Raw genomic sequence first — 14,857 nt, forward strand, 5'->3', positions numbered from 1 at the left:
AGTTTTTACAAAAACATTATTTTATTAATTATTAATTATAAACTATTATTAATTATATATTAATAATTACAAATTAATTTTAAATCCGATAAACAAAAGATTTAGAAATAAAAAAATCATTATTTTATAATAAAATAGGTGATCCAAATTTGGATCAGTGAACAGTGGTGATCCAAATTTGGATCAGTACTATTCACTGATCCAAATTTGGATCACTTTTTGGATCACTGCTGGAGGAGAATTTGGGGTAAACTGCCCCAAATTTGGATCTTTGGATCACTGCTGGTTTGCCCTTAGAGATCATGATGTCATTAATTTATGAAAGTTTGACAGTATTATGAATACATCCACTGATCCACATTGTTTATCGATTTTAGCTGAAATTTTAAACCAAATCTTTTATACAGTTTCAAAAAAGTGACATAATCAATCACGGTTTCATAATAGTAATAACTATAAACTAAAACCGATCAGAACAGAACGGATTTACTTAGGTCCTTCCGGTTGTAAAATTTATGATTTTTAGTATCTTAATCTTTTTGAAATTCTAGTGTTAAATGATATTATGCTTTTTTATTATTTTAATTAAATCTAGTTATTTAATTAATTGTGGACGATACTTCCTCAATCTTAAACTCGAAACAGTGGACCTATGGCTGTGAGCACAGCCAACATGCCCTTATTCTTTCCCAGTAGAGTGGCAGGAATTTAATATACATAAACAGCTAAATCTTTAATTCAGATGGGACATGTCATTTCATGTAATTACTTATTATATTTCTTTTGAAGCTGCTGCTGATGCTACTAGTACTAGAGGCCTGCAGCTTAGGATTTGGGACTGATCAGGGGGAGATAGTTGACAGTACAAGTAAATAATATACTCCCTTCCTCTCTCCGTCTCATTTCTTTACGGTTACTATTTTGGGATGTTTTTCTCATTTCTTTACGTTATTATAAATAGTAAGTTTATTACACCCGTTATTTTCTTCTACTATCTCATATTTAACAATAAAAATTAGCTCATTTTTTATCCATTGTCTTGATTTCTGTATCCCCTCCGATGTAAAGAATTGAGTGGAACGGAGGAAGACAGATTAATGTATACTCCGTCGGTCTATATTTTAAATGTCTTAGACTTTTCTTGGACCGAAATTTATATATATATATATATATATATATATATATTATATAATAAAAAAATAATAAAAATTATGTCATTATAAAATATATTTAGTCTATTTTAATATATATTTTTCAGAAGATAATAAATGATTAATTGTATAATCTGCGGTGTGTTACTTATTAATTTTATAAAAATTTGTAAATTAATTTTTGAGATACAAGTCGGAAAGTGAAAATTTAAAAATTAAAATGTTTCAATAATTTATTTTATTTTCAGATTTGATTTTATAAAAATGTAACAGATCACTTTACAAAATTATTTATAATATTTAATTAATATATTAATAAATTTTATATCTGATAACTTGTAAATCAAATTACTAGTATCATATTTTTATTCATAAAAATAAATTTTAAAATAAAATATTTCAATATAAGATCAAAAATTTTAAAAATAAGTTAATGAAGAGAAATAATTGTTGCCTCGTTTAACGGCTTTCCCGATTTGTGTTTCTCTTAGTGATCTTTTTCACTTACTTAGTTCTTCTTAGTATCATGTTTTCTAGAGAAGCTTAAACTTTTAATTGAATATTTTCTATTAAATTATATAGATTGGGTTTGTACATGAAAATCAAGGAAATATATAAAAAATGAGTAAAATCATAAGAAAAGTCGGTAAAATGGTGAGATCAATCTATATTTAATAATAGATTTGAGATAGTAAAGAAAATTATAGATTTAATGATATTTTATATTATTATAAAAAATAGATAATAGTTATAATAGTGTTTTGTATTATTAAAAAGTATTATTTTGAGAATGTATAGAAATAAAAAAACATCACAAATAGAAATTGTACGAAAATGAATGAAATTAAAATTTTTAAAAAAATATAACAGCCTAAATTTGAAAATAAATACTAATAATATTATCAACTTTGCGTATGGCAGCAGGGGAGGTGCAGAGGAGGTGGCTAAGCCCACTTTACCATAACATGGGCCTGGGCTATGCTTCAATAGATTTTTCCCGTCCAAAATTGAAAACAATAGAATTAGTACATGGCATATGCACATTCCAGTACTGCTACTTTTCACCTATCACATTATCCCGGGTAACGGCGTCAGAGCAAGCCCAGCTACATAAATCAAATAACAAAGTTCTCGATTATCGGTGTTTTATATTTTATATAAGATTAATATTATAATTTATTCTAAACATAGAATAAAAAATAGACTTGGATATAATAGAAATGTTATTAAAAAATAAAAACAGTATGATACTTACTATATGGCTAAATAAAAACTAAATAATTATGCATAGATAGTGGGTTATTTGAATAAATTTAGAATAATATATTAAAAAAAATTAAATTATTGAGTAAAATGTACAAGCAGTTAACGGTGAGCAAGTAACAACTCTTAAATGATTCTGACATAAAGTTGATGAAAATATATGATTAAAGATTCATAAATTGAAAAATGAAATTCTAACCAAATTCACCATTATTTCATTATGTAATTTTCTAATCGAATTCATAAAGTCTATTAACCGTGAGCGAACTGCTTAGAAATAATTTTACTTGTTTGCTCTCCGATTTAAAACCTCGAAATTCATTAATTCAACACGTGCGTCCAGGCAAATTGAAGGCGCAGCAACCAGCAACCACCTTCAGGCTCCAACCGAACAAAGACTGTTAGGAATATAACATGCTTTAGCATTTTGAAGTGTTAGAACTTAGATATACCGATTCTCGAACATAATATCAGAGTTCAGATTTAACGGAGGTCACAAATTCAATTATGGGTGACCCCAATATTTCTTCCGGTTTCCATCCAATTTTTATGCTATATTCCAATAAAGACTATCAGCTGATGAATCCTCCACGAAATAAGGGAGAACCGTAACAACCAACGTCGGCACAGCCAAGCACAGCGATGATAAGGCCCGAGTTGGGCTAAAATTTGGGGATATCCACAGCACATGCGGAATGAGAGGGACTCGTTGATGAAGCCCATAAACAACCAGCTAAGTCTACAACCTAGCTAGCCTACTCGATCATTCATCACCAAACTATTATCAACCCACGAACGTGCGTCTCATTAATTCCCAACCCTCTCTGAAAGCAACCTCTCTTTCTATCTCGCATGCAGTATCACAGATGCATCTGAATAATTGTGTTGCATCACCTCAATCTTTATCCGAGTTTGGGTGTCATTTGGATTCTTTCGAGTATTCTCCGTGTTAGATGGTTTGGAAAAAGATTCATTGTGTCCATAGACGTTCATGCACCATTATTGTGTAAACAGTGTTTTCGATTTGATCTGTCTACTCATAATACTGGTCGTGGATTGGTTTTAATTTGTACTAATATGTTCTTTCTTTGATCGGTGTGAGATGTTTTGGTTTGTATTGATCGTTGATTGATTTTTGCATCTTATTTTCATCAGTACGAGATGTTATGGTTCGAATAGTAATCACTAATTTAATTTGCCTAGATAATTTGAATGAGCTTTGAAAATAATATATATAAATCGACACTAAGAGGGGTGTATTAGATTATGATTTAGAAATATTTTTTTTCATTTATGAAATTCGAGGGTATTCGATTGGAATTGTTTGAACCATTAAAATCTTGAGGTATTCAATTGGGATTTCAAATTATGCTATAAAATCTGGTGGTATTCAATTGAGATTTTAAATTATGCTTTAAAATCCGATGATGTTCAATTGGGATTGTTTAAAATCCGATGGTATTCAAATGCTGATGGATTTTTTTGAATTTTATAAAATGATGGATTTTATAGCATTCTTCAGTGTATTTTAAGTTTTTTGAAATTCCACCAAATTTAATGGGATTTTGAAGCATTATGTTTAAATCCTATCAACTCTACAACATTTTATCAAGAATCCGCATCCATTAAAATCCATTAACTAAAAACAATCCATTAAAATCTCAATAAATACACGCGAGACACGTCTAAAAGGGACCAGACTTATTTTCGCAAGAAACACGGCTGTCTCTTCCAATATGCAAAGAGTTTGGTTATACTAGTATTAGTAACCTGATTTACTTATTTAGCTAACCCTAATTGTATTATGTCTTGCTTTCTTATGAATGATTGATTGATTGGGCAGCTTCCGTACAAGATAATTCCTCTAACTTATTGAATTATTTTTAACACATATATGTACATTATATTTGTTCATGCGACAGTAGTGTACAGATACATGCGGTTGATTTTTGGCTATATATATATAAGCGTGCATCGACTTCATTTCTTCACAAGAAACACAGAACATAAACTACCTTTTTCTCCATACCCCCCTTCATTTCAGCAGCCTGAGAGAGAGAGGGTGAGAGAGAAAGAGATAGGGAGAGGAGAGAGAGAGAGAGAGAGAGAGATGTGGAGCAAGGGAGTGAGGCTTGTAAGAGGGAGGGAAAGAAGAATGACGCGTCATTCTTCAAAGAGCAGAAACAATATGAGGATGCTGAGGAAACTGCAGCGTATGATAACACCAGATCAGAGCCAAGTCGCTGACCCGGATTTTTTGTTTGAGCAGACTGCAGCTTATATCAGCCTGCTTCAATCTCATGTCAGCTCTCTCAAGAAGATTATACATCATGTGCAACAGAAAAAACTCAACTAGAAGTAAACTAGTTCACAGTTCACATCATATTCATAGACTTACGATCAAGTCGTTTTTTACTTAGTCATTGTTACAAAATATTATATTATATTGTTCTGTAAGTTCTAAATTAGCCGCAAGCTCACTCGCAGCGAGGTTAATGTTTGGAATAAATATTTATACATGCTTATATTATTATTTCGAACCATCCAGGCTATAAATTCACTTCGGTAGTTCACTGTTTTCATTTCGTCTTCTTCGCCAAGAAATGGGAGATGTTACAGATTTCGGGCTCATGCACTAACCCAATCTTGTTCGTGATTTGTCACTATATAATCTCGTTTTTAATCTGCATTGGCGGTCATCGCTGGTAGAGGACATATTATTATAAATATATTGTTGCAAAAGATGATAATTGAAAATTTATTTTGTGTAGTGTCAAATCTATCGGATGTGTATGAGAATTTGGTGTGTAACTGTGTATGGTCTATTTTTTTATAATCTAATAATATACCGCTGGGAAAAATAAAATTTTAAATTTGAAATGAATTATAGTGAATTATTAATAACTTGAGGCGTTGCTCTATTTTTCAAATAAGGAAAAATTTCAATTGTATCTCCTAAAAATTGACTTAACAAGATTCTGCTGTCCTGCTCATTCCTTCAGACTTGGTTGAACACTTGAACTGTTAAAAGAGTAATTGTTAAAGACTGTTAAATAGTATAAACAACCACCTTTTTCTCTGTTTAGAGTCTTTAGATTTCATTAAACTTGTAAGACGGCAAAGCTATCGTGATTTGTTTCTATGATCGCACATTGTTTTATCATAATTGACTATACATAATTTTCACTTATGGTGACATATTTAGATGGTATTTCCTTTGTCCCCGTTATTTATTTGTCGTTTCATTTTTGAGTGTCCTGTTTAATTTTTTATATTTAAAAATTTATCAAAAATAGTTCATGAATTACATCACTTCCTCAATCTTATTCTATTTTCGTAATACTTTTATTCTACCATATCTCTTATATACATTAAAAATCAATGTATTTCCTAACCTCCATGCATAAACCATATGTAAACAATGGTTAGGTTTTAATTTATGTATTGTCCAAGTTTTATGTATATATAAATTTAATTTCCTTATTTTATTTTAATTTATAATATCTATAAACATATGATAATCTGCAAATTATTATTATAACATAATCATTATAATAAAAAACAAAATAATTATTTTTATAAATTACACAAAACCATGTTATACTGTATAATTTCGAAATAATGATACATAATTCTAAGGGCTGTATCTGAATTTAGGTATGAGTTTGGTTCATTCCAAATCATGTCTGGTGTTTAGTTAAGAAAAAATAAAATTCAAACCCATACTTCAAACCCCCGACGTATGAGATTTTGACACTCAAGTAAAGAGCTGGGTATGGGATGAAGATGAAAATCAATTTTATTTATTAAATTTAATACAAGAATAGTCAATGATATGAAAATATATAATAGTAACAATTTTACTGATATTTGTAATTAATATAAATTAATAATTTATTTTATAAAAAATAAATATATTAATTTTAACACTTAACCAAATACAATATATATGAGATATTTATACCTTAAATCTATATCATATTAGCCCCTCGTTTGAAATCATACACTTCACGAACCCAAACGAGCCCCGACTATAATTAAAAAAGAAAATACATACATTTCATATAAATTTAGGATTATTCTCGCAGTCTCGCTCAGGTGCTCAGCAACAAAACCCTCCTATGCGGCCGTGCCCCTTCGAGTTTTCGGAGCTGCACTGTTCTCGCTTCACTCCTCCTCCGTTATTCAGGTATAAAACACTCACAATTTCACCTGTACTTATAGATGTATATTTCTCTTTGCGTGTACAACTTTGCAATCAATGTGAATTTATATTTATCTCTTGATGAATGTTTATTATAGGTATTTGCTTTATTTCATTGTTAAAATTAGGCATTAAACATGAGCTCCTGTTTGAGAGAGAGAGAGCTAGAGTGGGAAAGGGAGAGAGAGGGGGGGGGGGGGAGAGATCGGGAGAGGGAGGAGGAGAGACAGTGGGGGGGGGGGGGAGGAGGACAGAGAGGGACAGGGAGAGGGAGGGAGGGAGAGAGATGCATTTGCCCTGATTGCAATTTGAAAGAGAGATGAGAGGGACAGGGAGAGAGAGAGGGGGGGGGGGGGGGGGGGGGGGGAGGTGCAGTCGCGCTAAATTTTTTTTGAGAAAGAGAGAGAGAGTCATCTGTTTGAGTTGAAGGTTGAATACCGTTTATGTGTACACTTTTTGTTTATTATTTGATTTGCCCAATTGCAAATATGGCATATAATTATGCAAGGAGATTAAGCATTTATGCAATATTTGCATCAACCATGATACCTTTATTTGGATTGAATCAGGGTTTCATGTGATACTCAGGGCAAGTCAATTTCTATGCAATGTAAATCTGCTGTTATTGTTTTATTGGCAGATTCACACAGGGTGGGTGGGGTCACCATATTCCACTAGACGTTTTACTTCTACTTTAATATAATGTATGTTATATACTTGAGTTTTAATGAAGGGCTGTTTGGGTCGGAGGTTAAAATTACTATCTATTCTCCTATTGCATCTAGAGTTGAACTGCTAATCATATTTTTATAACTTACGATAGTAAATACTAGATATACAAGTGCAGTTAATCTTATTTTATCAAGAAGGATTAGAAACAAGCCAAAATTCATGACTTAATGTTTCTGCTGGGACTAATATAGTCATCGTAACAAACAAAAAAAAGAAATGAACAGTATTACTTAAAAAGTATTCATACAAAATCAAGTAACTAGTTTATTTGGTCTATTTGAATTGAATTTAGGGTTTGTGTATCACTACATATTTCTTATAGATGATATATCATGCCTCGCTTTACTTAAAGCAATTACATTTCCGTACTATATTAATCCGCTGTTTTCCTTTTTTGACGGATTTATGACGAAGCGGGTGGGGTCACTTGACAACGAAATTCTGTTACTTATAATAGGAATTTACACATTCCCCTAATTGTATCTTATTGCGAAGGATCAGAAACAAACCATAAGACATGGCCATTAATGACTTTCCAACTTCCATTGGTTCTAATATAGTCATCATATATCAAATGACCAGTAGTATTTAATTTTTTTTTTTATATACAAAATTAAGTAATGTTCGTTTTTGATAAATAACGTTACTGTTTAATAGTAATACATTTACTAGTAGTATATACCTCTATTATCTCCATTGTAAGAATGTGAACATGAATATTCTACACTAAAATACATTATTTGTCTCTACACTAGATATACTTAAACTAATTAATACACATATTGATTCTTCATTTTCTTTCCCAATCCCCACCATCTAACATGTTTCTAAGGTGGTCCAAAAATAATAGATCTAACTTCTAAGGTTATGAAATACTGTATGAAGAATAGAGTAGAGTTATCGGATGGAGAAGACAGATAAAGAATAGCCGAGTTGCCACTTAAGGTCTGATATTGAGTGTCTTTGGGAGAAAGGGATGGAATGCTGGTAAGTTTAATCTGCTTAACCCTAATTATTTATTCGGATGAAGTCATTGAATCCTAACTTCACGAATAGTCCTCTTCATAATAACCATGCATCCCGTGATGGGCCGGCTATCAAGTTTGGGAGAGTTATTGGACGGAGACAATTAAAGAATAGCCGAGGTCTCTTGGAGTGTGTTTGGGAAAAGGATGGAATAGGCGTAATTTTGATGAGTTTGACCCTAATACTTTTTGGTTTCAGATCTGGGTTCTCGGGTTTTTGGGGTGGTTAATTCGGTAATATCCATCAGCGTCTAAACCCACAAGTCATTGAATCTCAACTTCACCAGTTGCCTTCATAATTAGTATTCATTCAATGATGGGTCCAGCTGCCAAGTTAGACGGGGTTAAATTTCGTTATAGAAAAAGCTCAAGTAATTTTGCATAAGAGTATAGGTATTTTATATTGTATTTTTTGTCTTTTTTTTTTGTTAACATGTGTAAAGAAATGTGTGCCTCGCACCTTGGCATCAGGGAGTTTTGTGCTTCTGTGCACATAAAGCTTTCGACCACACTGTGTGTCATTAATTTACTTCACGCTAATGTTGGATTAAATCATTAGTAAGAAACCGATGACTTGCTTACAAAGTTGTTAAGTTATCGCCTAGGCAGAAAAGTGCAGAAAGTTGGTTTAAACAAATAGGTGTCTACCCCGCCTCAAATTTAGTAGCGCATGAGCTAGGGGATGCCTAGGCGTATTTGACATACATACGCAGCTTATTTCGTGTTTGAGTGGTGAAATTTTTAACCTTTACCATTAGAAAAAAACAGTAAACTCATAGTAACAGTCTCAAATTTAAACAAACAAAAGATAATAAATTCTTGCTGATCCAATCAAATTAATTAATCTTACATCGGTATAATTATTATTGACAACAGTCTAAATATCTCTATATAGCATGTAAAATATATGTCTATATACAGTTGAATGCCTAATGGATGACTGGGTGGGCGCCTTACAGCTTAGGCATTCAGGTGGTTCTCTGGCGCCTTTACTCCTTGACTAGTATGCTAGCTTGGTTTCATTAAATGTGGAATCTTATATAATCAAGGAAATAATGATCAGTATACCCAAGGAAATGACACTTGGCAGTACCCTGGTCTCCCAGGGGATTAGAAGTGTGACATATATTGAAGCATTTACCTCATAAATTGAAGGCACACAACTATAGTAGATCAAGATTTATTAGCTCTTATATATATTTTTTAAAACATGTAGACACATAGTCAGATTAATAGTTAGATTTTTAGGAAATGATTGTAAAGTCGGTGCTCAATTTCTTGCAAGGCATAAACAACATGCACAGTAGCTGATTATAGACTATAGAGTCCTAAATTGAACTTCATGGGTGGGGGGTTGATGATCGAGAATAGAGGCAACAAAAATTCAAAACCTGTGAGCAACAAGATTATTTCAGGACTATTTACCCTGTAATCTGTGTGCAATACCGAATTTTCTATAACTAGAACTGTATGGCAGGACTGACATCACATTTAATATTAAGTTTAAAGAAACATTAATATCTAGATTTCTCAGATTCTATTTAATGCTAGATGGTAATGATAATTGGTTATGCGTGTAACCAGCCAGTTGTTGACTTGCTGTAGTTGCATTTCCAAACATTAGTGGTTTCCCGTGGTATTATTTTGCTGTCTAGTTTTACAGATGACAGATTTTGTGTGCCTCTCTACTTGATTAAACAAGCCATTGTGCATAATGATGATTTCATATAGTTTTGTCATTCACTAATGTGTATAATTATGGGGAAGGGGGTCGTAAAATTAATGCTTAAACTGTGGAGTAGTGGACCACAGAATTCCCCTTTAGCATATGTGTCATAGCCTAGGTGTGCAATTTGATAGTGTGCACAAGCCGCACAACATTCCTAAATATGTGATATGCATCTCCAGTATAAATTATTGTCCTAATTATGTGATTTGTCCAATATAACTTACTTTTTAAAATATGTCAAATGCATGGCCAATATAAATTACCATACTATAATAGTAAAGATATATTTGCCTTGAGAGCTGAATTACTTAATTGCTTTCTATTGTATATTATTTATTATATCCATAAGTTTGTTGGCAAAATAGGCGTGGACCCTTGGAACCATATACTTCTAAGTAACTTGTGTCTTCCAAGCGGCAAATGGCAGAAAGAGGACATTTGCCACCAGGATATGGAGGACGTTCTGACCAAGCTCCAGGGATGATGCGTCATGGTCCATTTCCTGCTGCAAACCGGACTTTGGAACCCCTTCCCCCAGAGCTAGCTGTCCAGGAAACAGAAATCGAAAGGCTTGCAGGGGACAATCACAGACTAGCTTCTACTCAAGTAGCCTTAAGGCATGAACTTGTTGCTTCTCAGCAGGACATACAAAGGCTGAAAGCACATATAATAAGCACCCAGACAGAGGACGATATCCAGGTTCGGGGTTTGTTGGAAAAAATTGCAAATATGGAAGCAGAGAGATCTTCTGGTGAAAGTATCAAGGACAACCTGCAGCAAGCTCATATTGAAGCACAGGGCCTCCTAAAAACTAATCAAGAGTTGAGCATTCAAATTCAGCAGGCCCACCAAGAGTTGGAAATAGCCCATGCTGATACTAAAGTGCTCCCTAAATTGTACTCCGAACTGGAGAGTATGAAGAAAGAATACCAGTGGTTACGGTAAGGGAATACTCATCTTCTTGCATGTATCAATTAAAATCATCCCTTTGTCTTCAGTGTTTATTTGATAGCTGAACTGATTACTGAATGATAAATGTGTGTGCGTGGACCTGGCTACTTGAGGCTACTTAATTAATACACGACACAATAATTTAGTGTTTGTGTTTATCTTTTATGTAAACTAAATATATGCGGTCAGATTCTGTGTTGTTTTTGTGCTTACTCTTTGGGTGCATGACACTACTAAATATATTAATATTTTTTAATTCAAAAATCAACTACGTCCAGTACTTTGTTCCACTATACTCACTTTTTATACATTAAATATCAATTGGTCCCACCATTCCACCAACTTTTCTTTCTCTTTCCCACTATATTACACATTTTTCTTAATCTTCCTGCCCAACCCCCATTTGTAAACAAATGGGAGGGACGGAGTCACGGAGGGGGAGTAATTCTTAATTCTAATATCAAATTTATGGTAACATAGTTTTTCGAGTGCAAGGGTAGAGGGTGTGAAGATCTAAACATATGACCTTGTCACGGAAGGGAGGGGTGGCCCATGAGCCTTTGGCTGCAGGCTGTCCCTTAATCCTCGACTTTTAATGTTTTTACTTTTGATGCTCTAATTTTTTTTTAGTTACTGTTGTTAAAATATAGTTTCTTAATACTTGTGGACTGTGGCTCTGGTATTCTAATTTTAACAACTTCTTAAAAATATATATAATAAATAGGTGTTATTATATTACATCGCAAAAAAGGTCCATTTGGTTGGCTAATGTCAACATAGCCATTTATTTAGCGAGAATAGTATCGAGCCTCTTCTTTGTTTCTTTGGATGCAATCATATGCCATTCAGCACAACATTTGTATCTTCCCTAAAATTCTTCTCGTTTGTATTCTGGTTACGAAGGACAACATTTTTGCACGAAAGAGATTGGAATACGGAGAAAGTGCAGAAATTGAAAGTGATGGAAATGGAATTGATTAGAGTATCAAACGATCGAGAAGACCTGCACGCTCAGCTTGCAAATGCTGAGAGAAGGGCAAGGGGTATGGTTTCTGTTTAATTTATTTGCATTTTATTGTACAACAGGCATGGTAATAATTCTCACTAAAACAATTTTATCATTGTTGTATGTTCAGCTGGAGGAGCATTTGATCGTCACATGGTCTGAGGTGATAGTTTGCCAGCAGAAATCATTCAAGTAGTAGTACATGGGTTCTCTGTTCTTGAGAGGTATAGTTATGGCAGCTTCAAGTTTCCTCCCTTTTAGCTTCATCTGGGATATCCTTTTATTAGGGGATTCTGTTGAGATGACTGTATACTCAAAGTTTTTATAATCTTTAAGACTTAAACGAAACCCAGGAGACTTTTTCTCTTTTGCATGCGTTCTTCATTTGCCCCTATGTCATTTTAAACCATTTAAATAATCTAAAATATCTAATGAAATGAATCTTATTAAGGTTTTCTTTATAATTGATCAAGGGCTTCCATAAATCCATTAATATTAATGAATACTGAATAATAAATATGTCAAAAGGAAAAATGAGGCAAAGTCTTGGTTAGTAACTGCTGAACTAAGACTTCCAATACGGATCTGTGGAAGTTGGATTGTACATTGTTGGAACCTACTTTAAGGTTGCTTGTACTTTGGGTTTTCTATACTGCAATCTTTCAATTGTATATGGGGTCTTGTTCCTGACAACCATGTTAGACAAGGGTTATCCAACACACTGTACAGGGCCGTTAGATTTATATTTCAAGGGTTCAGATTCAATCTGAAATTTTAATGTATCCGCTATAAATATCCGCGGATAGGGAAAACTCCCTTCCGCCGAAATATGCGCGGATAGAGAGTTTTCTCTTCCGCGGATACATTAAGCCGAGCCTTTGAAATATAGATCTAACGGCCTTGTACAGTGTGTTAGATAACCCTTATCTAACACGTGGTTGCTAGGGAACACCCTTGTATATGATATATGATCGATGATTGTATTTCTATGAGCGTAAAATGTGTGAAAGCTGGCAATTGATGGCTTTTGAGAGTTGAATTATATATGCGGGGATACCTGTTGATTTTATAAAGGCATCAGTGCTTATTTACTTGAACAAGGTTTAAGAAAGAAGGCAATGCAACTTGTAACTGGGAATGGTTACTGAGCACTGAACAAACTATCCCAAAGAATGCAGTTGGAAATGGCAAGTGATCAGTGAAAAAGAAACTGGGAAAAGCTTTGGCACTTGGAAGAAAAACTCAAATGCAGAATAACGCTATGAAATAGATTACAATAAATTTTGACGAGAATCGGCGAGTTCGACTGTTTAAGCAACATATGTACATGTAAACTATATTCGTATGGGCACTTGAAAGATGTAAAAATATATATATTTATCACACGTGGAGTTTGACTTATCATATTTATTTTTTATTTATAAATAATATGTATATATACTATACAATGTTTGCATTTACAATATATAAGCATTATCACAGCTAAAAATTCAAAAAAATTTAACAACACGATATATGTCTGGAATCATATATATGCATCACATTGCATGATATATAAGAATTTTTTAAGTAATTTAATCCAAATTTTTTGTAAGTTGTCATTTTTTCTTATATATAAGAAAGACGCCACCAGGATCATTACATCCTAGCATATTCTTGAATTACATTTTTGGCTCAGGTATCTTAAATTCTAGTTTAGGATACGGTTGGACTTACTCTGATTCGGTCCTCGACTCTAAAGAAAAGAGCGCAACCATCTACTAGACTACTACCAAAATAATAAGCAAAGCGTCATATAATATTCGTGTTTATCTTTCTACAGTAAAAACTCTATAAATTAATAATGTCGGGACCGGAGAAATTTATTAATTTAGAGAGTTATTAATTTATCGATAAATTAATAATTATTAATTTAAAGAGTTTTTAACTGATTATACTGCACATGCCAAACAAAAAGCCAAATTAGTCTATGTCTCATAGAATTATATTGCAGCGAGTCTTCGACTAAAAATAAATTAGTATTCATATGTATTGGAAATCTGTAAATATAAACAAAAAGGATTAAATATGTTCAATATACAATATTCTTAAGTAAGTTTGGCATATATAAATTACATGAATGTGTTAGAATATTCAAACCATATCTCACAAGATGAATTTTCATACAATACAAAAATACAACACCTAAGCTATTTGATGCAGTAAGAAAAGTTAGAGATGAGCTCTAAATAGATATGAACTTCAAAGGAAAATAGACAATTATTGAATCATATTTCAATAGCGTGTAATATATTTTTTTTCAGTTTCTAAGAATTATTAATTTATGATTTTCTTGGGATCGAAAATTATAAAGGAATCTCCCAAAAAATTATCATCTTATTATTTTATCGATTTTTTCAATTTTTTACATTGGCCCAAGTCGAGACCGGACAATTTTATTATTTTAGAGAGTTTATTAATTTACCGAGTATTAATTTAAAGAGTTTTTACTGTATAATAATAAAGGATCAGGGTTAGTTTCGTAAAAGAGAGAACAATCGGTTGCTCACACCTCAAAGCTGGTCTTAGTAGTGTTTCCTTTTTTTGAAGATAGTGTTTAATATCCTTATTTTATTTTAATTTTTGTGGATGTAAAATGCTTAATATTCTTATTTTATTTTAATTTGTGTCGAAAATGTAAAACGGAGTAAATGTGAAAAATTGGCTAGCCTACAGCCTAAAGAAGCTCTTTTGTTAGCTGGTCCAAACATATCATCAAACTTCTTGGCCCAGTGTTATTACTTTATCATTTTCTGC

The 14,857-nt window shown here is 32.6% G+C and overlaps 1 protein-coding gene across 2 annotated transcripts; it reads left to right on the forward strand.

Moving 5' to 3' along the window:
- The first annotated feature begins 6,442 nt into the window (after window positions 1-6,442).
- Window positions 6,443-12,428, forward strand: LOC108192817 (protein FLX-like 4). Of its 2 annotated transcripts, none has more exons than XM_017359312.2 (4): window positions 6,443-6,603; window positions 10,470-11,045; window positions 11,959-12,098; window positions 12,192-12,428. In XM_017359312.2, the coding sequence occupies exons 2-4, from the start codon at window positions 10,525-10,527 to the stop codon at window positions 12,221-12,223; spliced, it is 693 nt and encodes a 230-aa protein (XP_017214801.1). In that variant the 5' UTR covers window positions 6,443-6,603; window positions 10,470-10,524; the 3' UTR covers window positions 12,224-12,428. The 2 variants fall into 2 exon arrangements, with proteins under 2 accessions (XP_017214801.1, XP_063936316.1); XM_064080246.1 differs by having other exon boundaries at window positions 6,497-6,603; window positions 10,454-11,045.
- Window positions 12,429-14,857: the final 2,429 nt, after the last annotated feature.

This window comes from Daucus carota, chromosome 6, assembly GCF_001625215.2.
Source record: "Daucus carota subsp. sativus chromosome 6, DH1 v3.0, whole genome shotgun sequence".
NCBI classification, from domain to species: domain Eukaryota; kingdom Viridiplantae; phylum Streptophyta; class Magnoliopsida; order Apiales; family Apiaceae; genus Daucus; species Daucus carota.